Raw genomic sequence first — 20,228 nt, forward strand, 5'->3', positions numbered from 1 at the left:
TGAAAACTACTGCTCATTTGAGAAATTCCTTTCAAAATAATACTGCCATTGACAAGGCACCTGGTCACCCAAGAGCTCTGATGGAGTATTCAAGAAGACGAATGTTTTAATTCCTGCTAACACAACATCCATTCTGCAGCCCATGGATCAAGGATAAATTTCGACTTTCAAATATTATTTCTGAAACACACTTCATAAGGCTATTGCTGTCACAGTGATTCCTCTGGTAGATCTGAGCAAAGTAAAAATTGAAAACCTCCTGGAAAGGATCGACATTCTAAATGCCATTAAGAACATATGTGATTCATGAGATAAGAGCAAAATATCTTTTTTTTTTTTTGAGACGGAGTCTTGCTAAAAAAAAAAAAAAAAAAAAGAACAAAATATCAAATGAACAGAAGTTTAGAAGTCAATTCCAACCCTCATGGATGACTCTGAGGTTTTCAAAACTTCAGGAGAAGTAACTGCAAATGTGATGGAAATACCAAGAGAACTAACTAGACTTAGAAGTGAGGCCTGAAGATGTGACTGAATTGCTGTAATCTCATGATAAAACTTGTATAGATGAGGAGTTGCTCCTTACAGATGAACAAAGAAAGTAGTTTCCTTAGATGGAATCTACTCCTGGTCAAGATGCTGTGAATATTGTTGAAATGACAGCAAAGAATTTCAAATATGACATGAACTTATCTGATAAAGCAACAGCAGGGTTTGAGAAGACTGACTCTAATTTTTAAAGTTCTACTGTGGATAAAATGCTATCAAAAAGCAAAGCATGCTAGACAGAAACCTTTTGTGAAAGGAAGAGTCAATTGATGCAGCAAACTTCATTGTTGTGTTATTTAAGAAATTACCACAGCCACGCTAGCCTTCAGCAACCACCACCCTGATCAATCAGCAGCCATCAACATCAGGGTGAGACACTTCACCAGCAAAAAGATTCCAACTCATTGAAGGCTCAGATAATCATTAACACATTTTAGCAATAAAGTATTCTTTAAAGGTATGTGTACTTTTTAGACATAATGCTACTGCACACTTAATAGACAACAGTATAGTATAAATATAACGTTTACATGCACTGTGAAACCAAAGATGGTATGGTGTTTTACTGAGATACTCACTTTCTTGGAGTGGACTGGAATGAAACCCAGAGCATCCCCAGGTGTGTAGACGCTAAGTGTTTTGCATATGTTATCTCATTTAATTTAGTCCTCACAAAAATCCAATGAAGTAAGCATTATTACAATCAACTCATGAAGAAGAGCAGTTTTAAAGGTTATTTTTACTGCTATGAAGACAAGAGCTAGATCATCTTTTTAGTCATAGTATCTCCAGTGCTTAGCACTGGGCCTGGCACGTAGCAGATGCTCCATAGCTATGGGTTGAATGAATGTGTTAAGTAACGCTCAGCCAGCAAAAGTCAGAGCCAGGGATCTACTTCAAGTCCTTTAGACAACAAAGCTCATGCTCTTTCTACTGCTTGAAACTGCCTTTCTTAATATTATCCAAACTGGGTTGGGTTCTGCATTCCTTCTGATTCTATATCAACTGTTTGCCTTTTCCATTTACTCTAACCTTATTCCATCCTTACATAAAGCATATTCTCCCCACTGATCACTGTTGTAGCTTGAAGATGGATGTCTCAATCCCTAGGATGTCTCGACTCCTGGTATCCAGACCATCATGTAGTCCTTTCCTACACTGTGCCAAGGTTGGCCTGTGTGACTAATAGTATTCAACAGAAGTGATGCTATGGAACGTTATTTCCAAGATTAGGTTATAAAAGGTTGCAGCTCCCCCTTTTTCTCTCTTTCTCTCTCTCTCTCACTCACTTTTGCTGTCACTCTTTCTCATCACCCTCTCTGGGAGAAGCAGGCTGTCAAGTCCTGAGCAACCCCAGAGAGAGCCCTTGTGGTGAAGAACTGAAGCCTCCTGCCATGTGAGAGACCTTGGACATAGACTCTCCAGCCTAATCAAGTCTTCAGAGACTTCAATCAAGTTTTCCCTGGCTGACCACTGGACAGCAACCTCATGAAAGTCCTTGAACCAGAACCCCAGAACCACTCAGCTAAGTTGCTCCTAAATTCCTGACCCTTACAAATTGTATAAAATCATACTGCATGTTTGTTATTTTAAGCTGTTAAAATTTGGGATAAATTTGTTACATAACACTGGATAACTACTACACTCATAAATACATACAGATAAGACAGGCTAGATGAAAGTCATTCTGCAAAATAACTCAAAAGTCATACTCTAATAAAAGTGACTGACAGAACCTTCATATTAGTCAAAGATTAGGTTATAAAAGATTCTGTTTTACTGCTGGGTGAGACATGGATACTGGAAAGCAGGATTGGTCTTCAATAGAAGTAGAAAAGGTAACTTCCTCTATGGTTCCTAGGATGAGAGGCACAGAAAGTCCCACCTAATTAAAACTTTCCTCTACACCCAACCTGACAGGATCTGATTCTGAAATTTTACTACTGTGTATTATTATAATAATTTCAAGAGATCTAAATGTTACCTTTATCACATTTTTAGTACATTAGCTAGCAGCTAAAATGAGGCAAGAGGAGACAAAAGGAAAAAGAGACAAGAATAGATGTTGCCTAGGCATGACCTGTATATGAAGAAGAAGCAAGTGCAATCTTTTATAATGAACAGTTTGGGAACATAAAAAAATCAAGTGATACATAACATAAATAACTTAAAATATAGATTTTAAAATTAACCTGGTTTGAAAATTGTCAGCAGTTTCAAAAATATCTAATATCAAGTTCAGAAACATGAAAGATTTTTAAGATCTGAATTTACGTTTTTAAAAAGTAATCTCAACTTTAAGGTATTACAACACAGGGGTTAAAAGAGTGGACAATGAAGACATATAATCTGGATTCAAATCCAACCCAGTCACTCACTTGCTATGTGGTCTCAAGCAAGTTACTTAGATGCTCTTGAGAGTCAGTATCCTTATCTGACAAAGGAAGATGAAAATTATATAATAATATCTTTCTCATACAGTCACAGTAAATAGTTAATAAATACATTAGTAAGCGAATAACTGCTTACTGGCATGCAGTAAGCATTCAGCAAGTGTTAGCTGCCATCATCATCATTTTAAGGATTAACACAGATTTCAACTTTACCACTATATATAACTTAAGAATATTCCGATAAATACATATTTGCCATGTCAATAAGCTACAAAGTTAATGAAAATAATATTGATAAGTAATAAAATTCCCCACATAAGACCAAAGTAGAGCAGGTATTTAAAACCTCACGGGACCAGTTGCATTTTTACTTTAGTTTAAAATGTTACCCTAATAAAATACAAATGCGGACCTTACTGGAAGATAACCTATTAAAAGATAGATCTGTAAGTTATTTAACTGTTATTTTTATGTTATTATTGAAGAAAATCAATAGACAGCTGTACTTTACCATTTTGTGACAGATTCTTAAAAAAATTCTAAAAATGCCATTTGTATAAATCCAGTAAGAAATAGGAAAGATAGAGAACTGGAAAAGCCATAATTTTGCACATAAGTAATAAATCCTTTTGGTATTTATTTTTGTTGGTTGCATAGTTGGTGCTGCTGCTATTTGAATTCTGTATCAACATTATTTGTTACTCCTATGGATCTTGGTAGCTTAGTGACAATGGAGAATGTCTTATCTGTGCTTGGAAAACAAAGTTGCTTCTCTCTTTAGAGATCCACATGTGATTTTCCAACTCTGTCATATTTAAATTTCACGTGACGCCAGAGAAGACCCCAGGATAAATTGCCTATGACTATCCATCCTCAGGCAAGGCAGAGAAAGGAGGTTCAATAATCTGTGACAAAATAACTGCTGGTAATGAGCATTCTAAACTGACAGCAGAATTGTGGCAGAGCTGTGAGAATATCTTGGCTCAATACCCAGTGCCTTCTCACCTCATTTAGACCATCCTCACATCCTGACACCCCTCATGAAGTGCACCAGGACCCAAATGTTTTTACCTTTTTTATGTAAATTGGTAAGTATGGCAAATAGTCACAGGAAAGACATGCCTGAAAATACAGGCTTAAGAATATGAGATGTAGCACTCCATCTCTGAAATGTTCAAATAATTAATAGTTTCAACTGTAAGTGGCATAAAATATTCATTTTCTATCAAAGGAACAGAAATTTTTAAAAGCCTGCAAAACACAAACTAGGTCAAAAATATTTTAAGCTACATATACATTTTTTTCCTTTAGTGCAACAAAATTAGCATTTAATAAGAATCACCCACTTCTTATGGAGCTTAAGGACATTTTAGTTCATTTTAAGCCACAACTTTCACATTTAGAATTTTCTAGCCATAATTGGAAACTTTTCAGAAGCCTGAACATACAGTCAAATGATTATTCTGAAAAGTGTGCATGTGGGAAGAACTGTTTGCTTACTAGATCCCTCTTTGATAATTCAGATACTTACGTTCATCATTTCCAAAGCAAATTTTCCAAAATCAAATAAATTGCAAAACTAGAAATATAATCAAGTCTCCAAGAAGGAGTTCCAATTCTCTGCCAAAACAGACCTCAACTTCATAATCCCTTGTCTAAAAAAGTTGGACCAAGTATTGACGTTTTCCACCGAGCAAGCCACATAGTCACAAATGTTTCTCATTTACTCCACTCCTGGGATATACAGCTCAAATAAAAAATTTCCTGAATACCCCAAACTTCAGATGCAATTTGGAATGCAAGTGATTCATAATGTTATGCAGGAAACATCGTGATCTTACCAACTCAATGTTTCTGGAATGCGATCTTTAGGAGATCATTCCAACCAATCAGAAGGCTGACATCCCTTTCAGCCATGTGACCCAAATATTATGCTCTCTGCCTTTAGCTCAGATGTGATTTTGAACCCTCAGCAATCCTCTACACCAGCTACTGTTCAAAATAAGAAAGATGTTACCTCAAGGGAGCTAACAAAGATCCCTATTGTAATCTATGACAAAAAACATGGTAGCAGTGCACTGCATCCCCATTAAGAAAGTGCAAAACAGTGTTAAAAGAAATGAAAGCCACTGTCATTGCTCTGCACCAAAAGTCTCTCAGAGTGGCTTCTGAACATACTTAGATTCTAATTCAAGAGTGAAATTTCAGAGAGCCCACCAGTTACATGAGTCCTGTTCTAATCCCCCCTCACTCCTCTTGTTAAGTCATTAATAATTTCTTGGAGTACCTGTCATCTTTTGTGATGTATATTTTCTTTCAAGGAAAAAAACACAGTTGATATAGAGGAAGAAAAGTACTAGATGGAATGTACTAAATGAACATGAAAACTGTAAGTCTTAGACAATGTGATTACTGAAAATGAGCGAAGTGCCTACAACATGATAACATACAGGGCATAGTAGAGTAGCAGAGTAAATGGTGAAAGATCAAGGTATAAACACTTACTGACATTGTTTTCCATTAACTGAAGGGATCATTACAAGTAAGATGTTCAGTTAAGGGGAACTCCTAAGCAAGTATTACCTAAGGGAATATAAGATGAAACTCACAAAACACTTTGTAAGTTTAGGCAAAGAAAGAGACCTACTGATTCTAGGAAATAATAGGCAATAGGAAGACATTTCTGAAACTGAAGGAGTTTGGAGAAGGCTTAAAATCATTATTTACATCTAAAAAGAAAAACAATCTAGCATAAATAATATTCTCCACAATCACAATGATGGAGAACCTACCAAAACAATGGATTGGCTTAAGGTAAATTCATGGCTCTATAGGCAATTTTGCTAATAGTAACATTTACAAAGAAACAAACTGGGTCTGTAAATTAAAATATTGACATAAATGATGTTCTCATGAGATGAGTTTGCCTCAGAAAGCCATGAAAAAATATATAAATACTTGGAAAAAAATAATGTCTACATGTTAAAAAAGAAAAAAAAAAGATCAGTTTAAACTTGTGGTTGGATCAATGGCCATCATGAATAATCGGAAAAGTGGCTTGAATATCTCTGGCTGCCAGAGATCCTTTTTCCATGTCACCTCAGCTGTTTAATAAGAGTCATCTCTCATATATCCATGCAAAAAGGGACAGTAATCACATTGATTATCTAATACTTATTTGTACTGAAAAAAATGGTTAGATGACATTAGGAAATTAAATAGTCTAGATGACTGTTGGATAGTTACTTTAAAACTTAATTCTGTGCATTTTCCTTCCTGCTACTGTTGATTTTATACTGAGAATTGAAGGAAATCAGTGTAATGTCAACAAATTGTCAAACTATCAGAATTTCTATGAATAAATGACCACAGGTATATGAAGCCTCTTGAACAGTGTACATGGTAGATTCTCAAATACTGTTCATGTCTTATTCTTTTCCCTTCCCCTCTTACTTTTGCCAACCATAGCTTTACTTCCTCTTCTGAAGTTTAGGATCCAGGAAGATGAGCTTTCACATGTAATCAGTCAATTATCTGCCAGAATTTAATGTTTCCTTATTCTTTTGGTCATCTGATCAATGTGTTTTAACTATAGGGCTCCTCTAAAAACTGTATCATTTTCTCTTCTTGCCTTATTTTCCACTGAGGGATCACCTAAGTTCAACTCACAGTTTGTATCAAAACCTAATGTTTTGTCCAGCAGTATGCTAGGATACAGGGAAATGGAATTCAATAAAACATCGTTCCCACCAGTGATGGTTAATTTTATATGTTAACTTGACTAGGCTACAGGGTCCCAGATAGTTGGTCAAACATTATTCTGGGTGTTTCTGTAAGGGTGTTTTTGGAAAAGATTAACATTTAAATCAGTAGACTTGAATAAAGTATATTGCCCTCCATAATGTGGCTGGGCCTCATGCAATCATGCTGAGTCCTGAATTGAACAAAAGGCTGATGTACCCCAGAGTAAGGGAGAATTCTCCTAACAGCCTGCAACCTGGAACACTAGCTTTTCTTGCCTGATGGGTTTCCAAGTGGGATATCAGCTCTTCCTGGTTCTACAGCAGCTTCTGGCCATTAGACTAAAACTGGAACATCAGTAATGTAGATTTTAAACTTACCAGCTCCTATAATCATTATGAGGTAATCCCCTATTTTATATATACATATATATACAGGCATATATAAACATATACATATATACACAATATACAAATACATACACACCACCATATATATATATTTTTTTTATATTTAAAAAAGGATATATAAGGATATATCCTTCTTTTTGGTTTTGGAGCCATAGTCTTGCTCTGTTGCCCAGGTTGGAGTGGAACAGCATCTTCATGGCTCACTGCAGCCTTGACCTCCTGGGCTCAAGTGATCCTACCACCTTAGCCTCTCAAAATACTGACATCACAGACGTGAGCCACTGCACCTGTTTCTCTGGGAAACTCTGACTAACACACCACTTCCAACAAGCTCAAAGCCTAGTCACAGGGAATATCCCCAAGTAAACCTTCTCCATAAAGCCTTTCCCAAACACTAACAGAGGGTATAGTACTATGAACAAAATAAACTATCAAACAAATTAAAATATCAATAAATATTCACTGAATGAAATAAAAGCACCTGAAAGCGATATCTGCCAAGGACAATATCAGACTGTGTAATTCATTCCCTCAGGAATTCTCATAAAGTAAGTGCCCTGGTGTTAGTTTACGGCTAGGCTTGCCCTTTCCTACGTATGCTGACTAGATGAGATTTCTCTGCTTTTATGAGTTAGTTACTGTTATTTGAAGCAGGTCATTGGGAAATAAATTTAAAACAGGGAGTACAGTTATATATTAATTCATCCCCCCTCACAGTGCATAGTACAAATAAGAAGCAAATAAGCTCACTTGAATGGCAGCCAAGTTCTTCTGCTCCTGAGATGGTGCCTCATGAACGAAGCGAAGCCAGTTGGAGTGCCGTGGGTTGGTAGCATCCAAAATGTACAAAACTTCTCCCTTACTTCCACGAACCTGAAACATTAAAGGCTCCTGAGTTTACAATGGAAGTCAGAATGTTAGCCTTTAAACACATGAAGGTTAGGACATGACATTTTTTCATAAGTATATACCATTTTTATTGATAGGTGATAAATAGAGGTTGGAATAACATGCATTCTTCTCTTAAACACATGTACAAATAGAGCCTGCTATTTCATTTGGCAGATGTCTAAGATGACTCACAATTGCAATGAACTCTCAGAAACATCCTGTGTTGATAGCTGTTTTCTGGTCAAAATTATTTCGGTTTGTAGGTATATTCCAGTATATGTATTGCAATCACAATTGTTCAGAGAATAATCATTATTGCAACCTTCCCCTTTTCTCCAAAGAGAAGGGTCATGCTGCTTATTTCCCTGAAATTACCCCTGAGAGGGGTAGAATTGGAGCAACAGTTTCAATTCCTCTCTGGACCTGCTTACTGAATCATCTCCATAAAAGCAGAACCTGCTCATCTAGCCAGTGGGAATCTGACACCCAATGAGACAAAATGTTATGCTCTTTACTAGTGAATGAATGAAACAGTCCCATTTTATCCTTTCATGGCCCACTCATGGATTGCTGAGAAGGACGGTGGGCTCTCTGATTTTTGTCGCAGACCATACGTTCTCGCTGCTCAGGCCTACTCTACATTCAACTGGAGAGAGGAGGGGAGTAACTCCAAAAGCAAGTAGCCCATTGGACATTCTTGAATCCAAGTTACTTGAAATCTAGCTTCTCCAAAACCCCTGCATTATCAGTTGCTAGGGACTTGCCCAGTTTATAAAACTTATATACCAATCACCATTCAACTCTCATTTCATGTTTCTATTCTATTAGAATCCAGAAAAGAAGGGAGAGGAGTGAGTGATTAGCACTACTTATCTCCAACACCAAGTAACACAAACACACAGGTTACAAATTCACCTTGGCAGACTTGATAAGAATTCTAGATTTCCAAAATTTTATTTTATAAAATAAAAGACACCCAGTCCAATAAGGTATGTATTTTCATGATACATCTGAACAATCATTTGTTCATTCAACAAATAATTATTGGGTCCTTAATGGTTGAAGGCATCAAGAATCTTTCAGTGAACAAGACAAAGCCCCAGACCACATGGCACTTAAAAGTAAACAAATGTAGAATATAATTTCTTGTAAAGATGAGCACTGTGATGACAACTAAAACAGAGCAGGAGAAAATAGAGTACTAAGAGAAGAGCTCTATTTGATGAGACCATCAGGGAAAGCCCTTTGATGAGAGGACCTTAAGAGTTCTGAAGGGAGGGAACAGGCCAGTAGAGGGCTAGGGGAAGACTGTTCCCAAGCAGAGGGTACAGCAAGTGAAAGGCAAGGAGAAAGGTCTTGGGTTTGGAAATGAATTAGGTGCATTCAAAGAACAGTAAGAAGGTTATGAGGCTGGAAGGAGCAACCGAGAAAGTGGTGGGCATTGAGATCTAACAGATTGGCAGACACCAGATCATGCGGGGACCAACAGACCAGGAAGCCATCTAGACAGTTACTTTGAGCAGGTACAGTTATTTTTACCCAAAAAGCATTTTAAAGACACATCCGTTACATGCACCGCAAAAACTGATATTTAAAGATTTAATATATAATACCCAGGAAATAATAGTTTGCCTGTTTCTAATATCTGACATACTGCCATGTTTCTCAAACAACAACTGTTTTCTTAAGTGCCCAAGGATCCTCAATAATTAATGCCAGACCATCACTGGGAAGCATGAATTTAATTTTTCATACTGTAATTTCTAAAAGAGCAATTTAGGACCATAAATAAGTCATATTTACATACTTAAGATGCTTATATGTGAAGGTATGGGAATTTGTAACACTTCTCACTAAATAACAAACTCTCACTGAAAAGATCTGCTTTAGGAGGTGCCTGAAAATTGTTCTGCCTCCCTACTTATACTTCGACTCAGAACACTCATTGCCCACTGGGAAATTCCAAAAATGTCCAGCAACACTGATATGGTAAAGAGAATGTACACTCTACACCTCTGCCTCAATGGGCATGTCAGTTCACATTTTTTTTGGCAGAGTAAGCAAATAACTTAAAATATTTGGATATAAAGTCCTTCCTTTCAGGTACCCTCACAGCAATAGCACCAAAACTGTTTATATTGACAAAAAGCTAAATTAAGCACAGCAGGTGGCAATGCCACCTGATACTTGAAAGAAAAATTTTCTCAGTAGAATTGAAATTGAAAATCTATAGCTGTTACCGAAATCCACACAAGCTGACTAACTTTATGTAGTGAAACACAAATGGGTTTGCCCAGGGCATATCTCAGTTTGAGAGGACAGCACTACTTAGAGAAATCAGTTTATGGCCCTTCTTAATCATACATTTGTCACTCAGTAGTAAGCACAATATATATCAGATGTGTTTAACATTTGGAATTCCTTATTCAAAGATATGAAACAGAAGAAATATTTCTCTGTGACTTACTATAGTAAGAACATTTGAGTTTTTACCAGGGGCATTGTTTGTTCTTTGTGTATTTCAGCTTTTTCCCAGGCCCTTTGGCCCCAACTATGTTCAACTATTCAGTATTAGCAACTTATTTTCCTTTTCAGTCCATTAGACATATGCACTTCCTGGCTATCACTTTCTCACACAATATTCCATCTTAAGGGAAATACATAATTTGATTTTATACTAAAATTATTCTGAAATGTATCACTTTTAATACACACAAATTTATGTGCTGATTTACCTTTATTCTCAGAACAACACTATCACAACCAGCAATATACTACATTACCTACATATTCATAGTTGAAATAACTTTCTTTGTTCATTAACAGAATCACTGCCCATTTTATTCCAAATATGCTTACCCAAACAACTTTTAAGTTCTTAGAGAGTCTTTGCTCTCTGGGGCCTACCTGTTTTCTCCAGCTTTCAAGTGGCTGGCCATTTCCTCATTGCACCAGTCTAGTCTTCAACACTCCACGAAAGCTGGTAGATTACCTGTGCACACGCCTTTTATCTCACTACCCTAACCACAGCATTCGCCTTGCTGACATATCATCTGAAAGAGACATCCAAAAGTAATCTAATCCATCTTTCCTCTTCCCAGAGACACCAAATCAAAACAATTCCAGACAGCTGGCTATTATTAAAGTCTCCATTCATCTATTTTCATTTGATACTGAACCCTGAGGTAATAAATTGAACATTTTTTAAACTAAGGAATAAAAAAGACTGAAAATTCTTCCTAGTACCATGTTTCAGCATCTCACTAATTTTTGCTGCCAAAGTGTATTATGTTACTGTCAAAACTTAGTCTTCCAAATACCATCTTCTTTTATTTGAATTTTCTTGGAAATGAAGTGTATTTGGTTACTGTCCGACTTAGGATCATCTTCTGCATACCTGGGGCCAATGATGAAGTCAACAGTCTCATCGTGTAGTAAAAACCACTTCAGTTCGAAAACCTGTTTGATTTGCACAGGCTTCCTACAGTAGTTACACAAAAAGGTTAGCTAAAGTAGGAAACTTGCCAGGCAGGTGGCTCACACCTGTAATCCCAGCACTTCGGGAGGCCGAAGTGGGCAGATCACCTGAGGTTAGGAGTTTGAGACCAGCCTGGCCAATATATAGTAAAACCCCATCTCTATTAAAAAATACAAAAATTAGCTGGTGTGGTGTCACACGCCTACAGTCCCAGCTACTTGGGAAGCTGAGGCAGGAGAATCACTTGAACCCGGGAGGCAGAAGTTGCTGTGAACCGAGATCGCGCCACTGCACTCCAGCCTGGGAGACAGAGCAAGACTCCATCTCTCAAAGTAAAATAAAATAAAGTAGGAAAGGGAAAGATACCTTCTTGTGAAAATGAAAACTTTTAGGCTTCAATATAATTGTTCATGTCTCTCTGACTTTGCCACTTCACATTTAATGAAATTATTCCCTTATGGGAACTTGGCAGGGTCTAGCCTTTATTGAATGCTACTGACATCGCTTTTCAAGTGTCTGAGAGAAATAATGTGCTGGTCATTGCTACCGTGTTTCTGCACCTTTTTTCCGACTAAAAATTCACAACATTGAATATGTCATAGTTGATTTTGTGTTCCCACCCAGAAAAAGACAGAGGAAACCACAAAAAATCTCAGCTCGATTAGAGAAAACCCTAACGTGTAAATGAAAGAAGAAAGTCGAACTAGGGAGTAGGGAGAGAGATACAAATCTTCTTTCCCTAAACTTAAATATTTTATTTGTTAAATTGGGTCAACTATAGACAGAGAAGCTCAATTATTATTTGGATGGTTAATTTTCAAAGAAGAGTCTACAATGTTGCTTACTCTATTATTTTCCTTCAATCATTTCAAATGCCTGAGGAATTTTTCACTAACTACATACATTCCGCCAAGGCTCCAAGAGCAAAGCCAGTCAGCCAGATTTGCCCCCCAGAAGTGGCAAAATGTAACTGATAGATAAAATTCGATTTAATGTATGGCAAAATTTAATGGCAGCAAATACAGTCTGTTCCAAAAAAAGACAGCAATAATATCCTTAATGAAAAATTACAATATGTTATGTTACAGTATTATTTATTAAATAAAACATATTTCCCTTTTTGTCTTTCAACAAGTCTCTTCAAAGAAAGTAGTTTTAAGCACTAAAATTTAGAGTATGGATGTCTTTAGAGTATAAAATGCCACCACATTTTTGTATTTAAATTACAGGCATTCTTTCTGCAATTGTTTTTAACTAAAGTAAGGCCATATGCTTTGCCTTCAGTGTTTAATTATCCAGACTTCAGGATATCTTTAGGAGCACAAAAAAGCATGTGTGCTCAAGTAATCAATTCTGACGGCACATTGTTGTCAGATTTAAACCAAAGGGAGACACACTTTCAGAAATCAGCAACGATCATAGCTAGGAAACTGTAGTGATTTATAGTTTCCAAGAAAAAGGCATGGGTTTTATTCCCCCACTGATTGTTCAAAGGATTCTCTCTAAAATTACTATTTGCTTGTGTGTGCTTATGAACACGCTCGCGCGCACACACACACACACACGCACACACACACATCATTATAGCTTATCTACTTATAACTCCCTTCTACCTTCTGTCCCTCTGCCTCCCACCTGCTAATTGCTATCTGGTAATGCTAACCCATGGATTCCTCTGCCCTGGGAAAGCAGATGGAGAGGAAATACAGGCATTTACAGATCCCTGTTTCTTTACTAAATAACATCCATAATATAATACATACAAAGTTAATATAAAAGTACTGATGAGAAAAATAAAGTCACATTTTGTGACAAATATTTAAATTTCAAGTGGAAGAAATCATTCTAGAGTGGTAAAGATGCTAAACTAGGAATCAAAAACCTAAATGTCATCCAAGGCTCTGACTACATCACTCTGGGTGAGTCGTTTCCTCTCACTGAACTAAGCCGTGATCACTTGACCTCTAAAATGGGGATAACAGTTTCTGCCCTGCCAATTCACAGAACCTGTGAGAGCATCAAATGAAATAAAATGCATGACAGTTCTTTATACCAGTGGGTATTTTGCAATCATAAGGTGTTAGTAAAATGAGGAAACTGGGCCCACAATGGCTACAGACACCTTAAATATAAACATTCTGCTTTCGATGGCACAGCTGGGAACATATATACCATGTCAACTTTTTATCTTTGTTTTAGAAACAACATCTCTGTTGCCCAGGCTAGAGGGCAGTGGCACGGCACCATCATGGCTCACTGCAGCCTCAACTTCCTGGGCTCAAAAAATGATTCTCCCATGTTAGCCTCCCAAATAGCTGAGACTGGGACTACAGGTGCATGTCACCTTGCCTGGCTAATATTTTATTTTGTTTTTTATAAAGACAGGGTTTCCCTATATTGCCCAGGATGGTCTCGAATTCTTGGGCTCAAACAATCCTCCTGCCTTGACCTCCCAAAGTGCTGGGATTACAGGCATGAGTGACCACACCCAGCCATGTCAGCTTTTTCAAGGAACACACACAGTGCTTTCAACGAACAAAGATAGTGTTAAGGATATCTTAACACTACTATTCAAATCCAAATACATATTCAAATAGCCTCTAATTGAATGTTATAAGATAGTAGCAAACCCAGATGTCATTTTAGCTGTACTGACACACTTTCTTATGCCAAACTGAAACACCTTGCTCTGTGACCCACTGCCAGTAACTGCAGCTCTGCCCTCTCAAGGAGTTTTAATTTCTCTTCCATCTATAGCCCTTCAAATTTCTGAAGGCAAGAATCCCTCCCTCTCTAGGTTTCTCTTCCACAAAACAAATAAATCCTTCCTTACCAGACATGATTTTCAGTTCCATCACTGTCTGGGTTATCCTCACGGGTGCACACAAACTTGTCAAAACCCTCCTAACACGGGACAGAATACAGCCTGGAAAGGACGATTATGACCTCTGACCTGGGCACTCTTTCTATTGAAGCAGCTTAAAAATCACAAAAGCAATTTTTGGTTGCCACACCTGACATTTAGCTGAGATTGCCTTTATAAACAATCTATATTAAGAAAGATCTCATGATACTGTCAAAGACACAAAGACAAGTATAACTGAAGAACTTGGTCAGGTTTCTGTAGCTAAGCAAATCCTATATCTGGACAACTGACCACTCAGAGAAGGAAGCCTGTTATTTGATACGGTCTCAATAAATATTGTATTAACTAAAAGCTCATGCAATGTGTCTTTTCTTTAACTCTCATTCCCTTTATTTCCTTTAAATTTTCAAAAATATTTTATAAGAGACTTAATGTAAAATATTTTAAAGCACTCCATGTCTTTGTCTTTCAAAGTACTTTTTAAATTGGGCTAATTTTTTTAAAAAAATAAATACCTGACATAAAATGAAAGACATAGTAAAAACCACATCATCTTTTCCACAGCAAATTTATGAAAGCGCCTTAACAGCATAGAGACTGTCCTTTTCTATAGTTCTATGAACCTGTTCAGCAACTCAGATTTCAATGGCATTTTTGGACAAATAAGCTTTTTTATCACATGAAGAATACAACAGTGACCACTTTCTCCCTTCTTGGAAAAAAAAAAAAGAATAAAGTTGAGTTTAACTGACATTAGCTTATTGTACCCATTGTTTTAGGGGTTTTCTGTAAAACATGCTGGTTTTTATGCACGAATGTTACAGCATTTCTCTTAGCTACTTAGTGGCTTATTTGTTTACTTTTTATTTTGTCAATATTGTTAAGCAAGTGACTTCCATAAGCAAAAAGTGTTATTTCACCAAGGTATTAGAAAACCATAATAATAAGGCCAGCATGTCTTCTGACAGTTTGGCAGCATCCACCAGATCCCTCAGCAATGATTTATAAGACTTTAAATCCTGTTAAAGTTTTATGAAGCCTTAGTGTTGCCCAATTTTTAATATAGATTTCAGACCTGCATAGACTTCTAGCCTGATAGTCATCAGTTATCTTTTTGTTGTTGTTGTTAACATGTACTCTCGCTCTGTGGCCCAGGCTGGAGTGCAGAGGTGCAATCTCAGCTCAGTGCAACCTGTGCCTCCTGGATTCAAGCAATTTTCCAGCCTCAGCCTCTCGAGTAGCTGGGATTACAGATGTGTACCACTTCACCTGGCTAATTTTTGTATTTTCGGTAAAGATGGGGTTTTGCCATTTTGGCCAGAATGGTCTTGAACTCCTGACCTCAAGTGATTTGCCAGCCTCAGCCTTCCAAAGTGCTGGGATTATAGGCATGAGCTATCATGACCAGCCTGTAGTCAGCTTTTGGAGAATTTTCCCTATAGCATATTAAAAGAGTTTACAAAAGGTATTAAATATTAATAAGCAATTTTTGGTAGCAAAATTCTAATCATAAAACATGAAATTATTTTAAAGAGTTGGGGGCCACATATAAAGCAATGGCAATTTCCAAGATCCGGAGATCACAGTTCTGATGGTGTTTTTAGAAAAAGATGCTTTGGGCTGGGCATGGTGGCTCATACCTGTAATCCCAGCACTTTGGGAGGCCAAGGCAGGCAGATCACTTGAGGTCAGGAATTTGAGACCAGCCTGGCCAACATAGTGAAACCCCGTCTCTACTAAAAATACCAAAATTGGCCAGGCATGGTGGAGCACGCCTGTAGTCCCAGCTACTCAGGAGGCTGAGGCAGGAGAATCACTTGAACCCGGGAGGTGAAAGTTGCAGCAAGCCAAGATCGTGCCACTGCATTACAGCCTAGGCGACTGAGCAAGACTCCGTCTCAAAAAAAAAAAGAAAAAGAAAAAAGAAACAAAAAGGAGAGGATGCTTTCTATCTGAAAACTTCTGTGCAAAAGCTATAGAAACACTAAATAACAAAAGAACATCGTGTAATCCACAGGGAGAAAAAAATTTTTTTAATCTACTTTTCCTTTGATCTTGATCTCCTAATCCAAATTCCTCTCCTAACTGCATAGTTTTCTAAAGCTATTAAAATTGAATCCACCCAACCCATTTAAATCTAACAGTATTCTCTCAAAATGTACATAACTTGACAGAGAAACCAATCAATGATCTTAGCATAAAAATGCACCTAAGGCAACCAAATACTTCCCAGTTCCTGAGGTAATCCTCATAATCATCCAGCAATCATAGTTCTGTGCTGAAAAATTCTAAAAAGTAACATCCTTTGTCAGTAAACATTTACTGAACAACATTTACTATACATTTCTTTATTGGTTATTTTCAAATGTGCTATGAAAAGCCACAGATGAAATTTTTGAACACAGTTCCTTTACTCAATTTATACCTTCAGTATGAGGAAGCAGAAAACACAATGTTTAAAAAGCGCACAAAGCAATGTACTGATCATTATAAAGGACATACATATGAACTGCATTCATTTCCAAAATGAATTGGCACAGACGGGTGTAAAGTAACATACAGTGTCAAGTCCTGAGGACGGACCAAGATGAAAAGTAAGAGTTAGAGCAGAGAAGAGTGCATTATGAAAAGCTTCCAATAGAGAGGTATGTCTCTAGAATAAACCTAGCAGGCCTGAGACTGCCAAAAAGTCCTGCCTGCAAGTTTGGCCTTTGGTGGGCATGGGAGAACTTGGCTCTCAGAGTGTTCCCTGTCAATAGTTAACATATCAGGGTGTTTTACTGTGCCTAGACTACTTGTGTAAACAATATGGGTTATGTTGACACCTGTCTTCCTTCTGGAAGTCTGGAATTTTGGTATATCCTAGGGAGAAGGAGCCTATGAGTTTCTAATAAAAATCTTGGGCATTGAATGTTTAATGGGCTTCCTTGTACAGAAACATCACACATGTATGGCTGCATTTTTATTCGTGAGCAAACAGTATGCTCTGGCCAAGTGCAGTAGCTCACGCCTGTAATCTCCGCACTTTGAGAGGCCAAGGAGGGTGAATCGCTTGAGCCCAGGAGTTCGAGACCAGCCTGTACAACATGGCAAAACCCCGTCTCTACTAAAAATACAAAAATTAGCTGGGCATGGTAGCACATGCCTATAAACCGGCTACTTGGGAGGCTCAGGCACGAGAATTGCTGGAACCCAGGAGTTGGAGGCTGCAGTGAGCCGAGATTGGGCTATTACAATCCAGCCTGGGTGACAGAGCAAGACTCTGTATATATAAAAAAAAAAAAAAATATATATATATATATATATATATATATACACACACACGCGCACACACACACACACATATATATATATGTATATATATATTTGCTCTGTGTGATCCTTCATGGGAGGGACAGAACATACGGAAAACTGCACACAGGTTCCTCCAGACTCTGCCTGTGCCTTTTCCCTTATGATAGGGCTGCACACACCTACTATGTACTATAATAAACCTTAGCCACGAGTACAACAATGGGCTGAGTCCTATGAGTTCTTCTAAAAAATCAAGTGTTGGTGCAGTGTTGGGAACCTCCAACACACAAGGTGAACTTAGTTCCATGTGCTGAAAATGGGATACAAATTTGCAAATAGGAGAGGCAGAGCGTCATTTCAAGATTAACAAAGTTTTATCATACAAATATTTAACTTACAGAAATTAAACTATACCAATTCAACCAAAGCATTAAAAAAAATGAGAAAAATCAAAGAAAGAAAATAAATTGAAATAATAAATAACATTCCCTTTCGTGGCCAAAAAACAAACCAACTCCATCTAGTGATCAAATAAGGAAGAATACTCAGGAGTAATTATAAGAAATTATTGCCTTATAAATTGGCTTCAGAACCTAAGTTTTGCAAAGAGGTGAATCCACTGTAGTGAAAATTATAACAATGAAAAGAATGGTAAAGTAACTTAGTCATTTTGTGTGGAGGAGACATAATGAACGACAGAAGTAAATCTGGTTAGGAAGATGTAGTTAGTCAAGGGCGATAGGACTCAAATTTTGTGGCTGGAGCAGCAAAATCAAAACAGTAACAGGAAATAAATGGTGACTGTATGAATTAGGATATTCTGTCCTCCAACTAACAGAAATTTCAATGGCTTAGACTAACCAGGGGCCACCCCTGTAGAGCGTTAGTTTCTCACTGCTGCATGGAGGAGGGGTGGAAACTCTGCCAATATCTCAATTCAACTGAGAAAGACGAAGGGGAATAGATGATGGGTGGCCAACAACCCTAATATGCACGATGAATTGTGTATGGAGGGAAAATTCTGCGAAAGGTGAAAGAACTAAATAGACTATGACAATAATTGTATTAATTTATTAATCTACATCTTAGGAGCTAAGGAGAGAAGAGTAAGGATGGGAACTACTGATTTACAGGCCTTGAGCATAAAGTTGATATCTGATATCTAAAAAGCACAGTATCAAAGATTAAAAATCAGACAGACTGATATTCTAGACGTTTTTAATCCAAGGCAGGTGAAATCACGACAGGCAAACTTAATGTAAATAAGAAAACAATAAAAACACAAAATTAAGAAATATTGATGTTACATGCAACCAAAGAGGAACACAGAAAATCCTTTCTAAATCCTCTTCCCACACATCCAGCCATCAGATAGGTTGGCCGAGGATTCCCAACTCTACATCTCCTAGCAGTGTCATCATAGAGTGGAAAGCTATTGATATCTCTGAGTGTCATTGATCAGTATCAGAAAGGGTGATTTGCAGAATATCCTTTAAGTTAAGGAGCGTTCAGAAAAATTATTCTCTAAAAGTAAAAATTTTATTCATAAAAATAAATTGATCTCTACTTGTTCCTAAAAGATTTTGTTTCCTCACTCAGAATCTGACTAAAGCTCTTATGCCCTAACAATTAAATGGGAACAGAAAGACCAACTCAGAAGAGCCCATACATCCATGTTGTACACACTTCTCTCTTACTATAGGTCATTTTCTAGAATTCTGCCAAAAGGCTCGTGCTGCCAGGAGGTAGGATCACTGGCATAGGAATATCTCCCTGCTATAGACACAGCTGTGTCTGGCATCAATAACTGCTCTGGCAACAAAAAATCTGGCAAGGAATGCCATCCAAATCTAGAACACAAATATTGCAGCAGAAGACATTTTCTACAAAGAAAACCAGCGCTTCTTCCCTTGACGTGATTTTCTTACACCATTAAGTGCCTGGACAAAAGGAACTGAAAATGAGAGCTGCACAGGAACCTTTCAAGAAAGGAATTTGGGACACTACAAGTGGGGAGGAATTCTTCAGGAATGTTGTCTTTTCCAGAGATATGGGACTTAATGGTCTGTCTGGGTCCAAGGACTCTACCACTCAGGACATTTAATAATCACTCTCAAATCTCCTCACTCTGAGAAAAACATATGGCCTGTTTAAGAAGAATATGGACAGACTCTGAGATTATTCAGTCCTTGCCATTGCTGAGGCAGCCTTGATATCAATCCTGCTCCAACTCTAGTACCACAAAATCCTAAAACTCCATTTGTGATTTGTTCTCCTGTAGGATAATCTGATATCTCCTTCCCAACCCAGTCTTTAAGTGACTGGGTTACCACCAGCTGCTCTATACCCCATGGAGTCACTCTACTCATCAAACTCTTTCTTCAATCCCAACATTTTGGTGACAGGGTCATAGTCATGCATGGTTGGATTTGCTCGAGGTCAGATGACTGCTAGCCCAGATTCCTACCAGCTGGCACTCCCTGGTCCTCAACATGTCCACAGTTCCACTCCTCTGAGATGGGTAACCTGAATGGTGAATTATAGTTCCTGGGCATCACTTACGCTGTCCTCACACATTGATCTCCTGGATTCTCACCTACTCTAGAAAT

General features: G+C 37.6%; 1 protein-coding gene across 1 annotated transcript in view; it reads right to left on the reverse strand.

Annotated features, from left to right (window-relative positions):
* Positions 1-20,228, reverse strand: part of PRDM5 (PR/SET domain 5) — a 225,722-nt gene that overhangs the window by 148,462 nt on the left and 57,032 nt on the right. Inside the window, exon 3 of the mRNA XM_058437033.1 lies at positions 7,841-7,963. Coding sequence (XP_058293016.1) covers positions 7,841-7,963 — 123 coding nt within the window. The remainder of the gene's footprint in view (positions 1-7,840; positions 7,964-20,228) is intronic.

The sequence above is a fragment of the Hylobates moloch genome, unplaced genomic scaffold (genome assembly GCF_009828535.3).
Source record: "Hylobates moloch isolate HMO894 unplaced genomic scaffold, HMol_V3 SCAFFOLD_3, whole genome shotgun sequence".
Taxonomy (NCBI): domain Eukaryota; kingdom Metazoa; phylum Chordata; class Mammalia; order Primates; family Hylobatidae; genus Hylobates; species Hylobates moloch.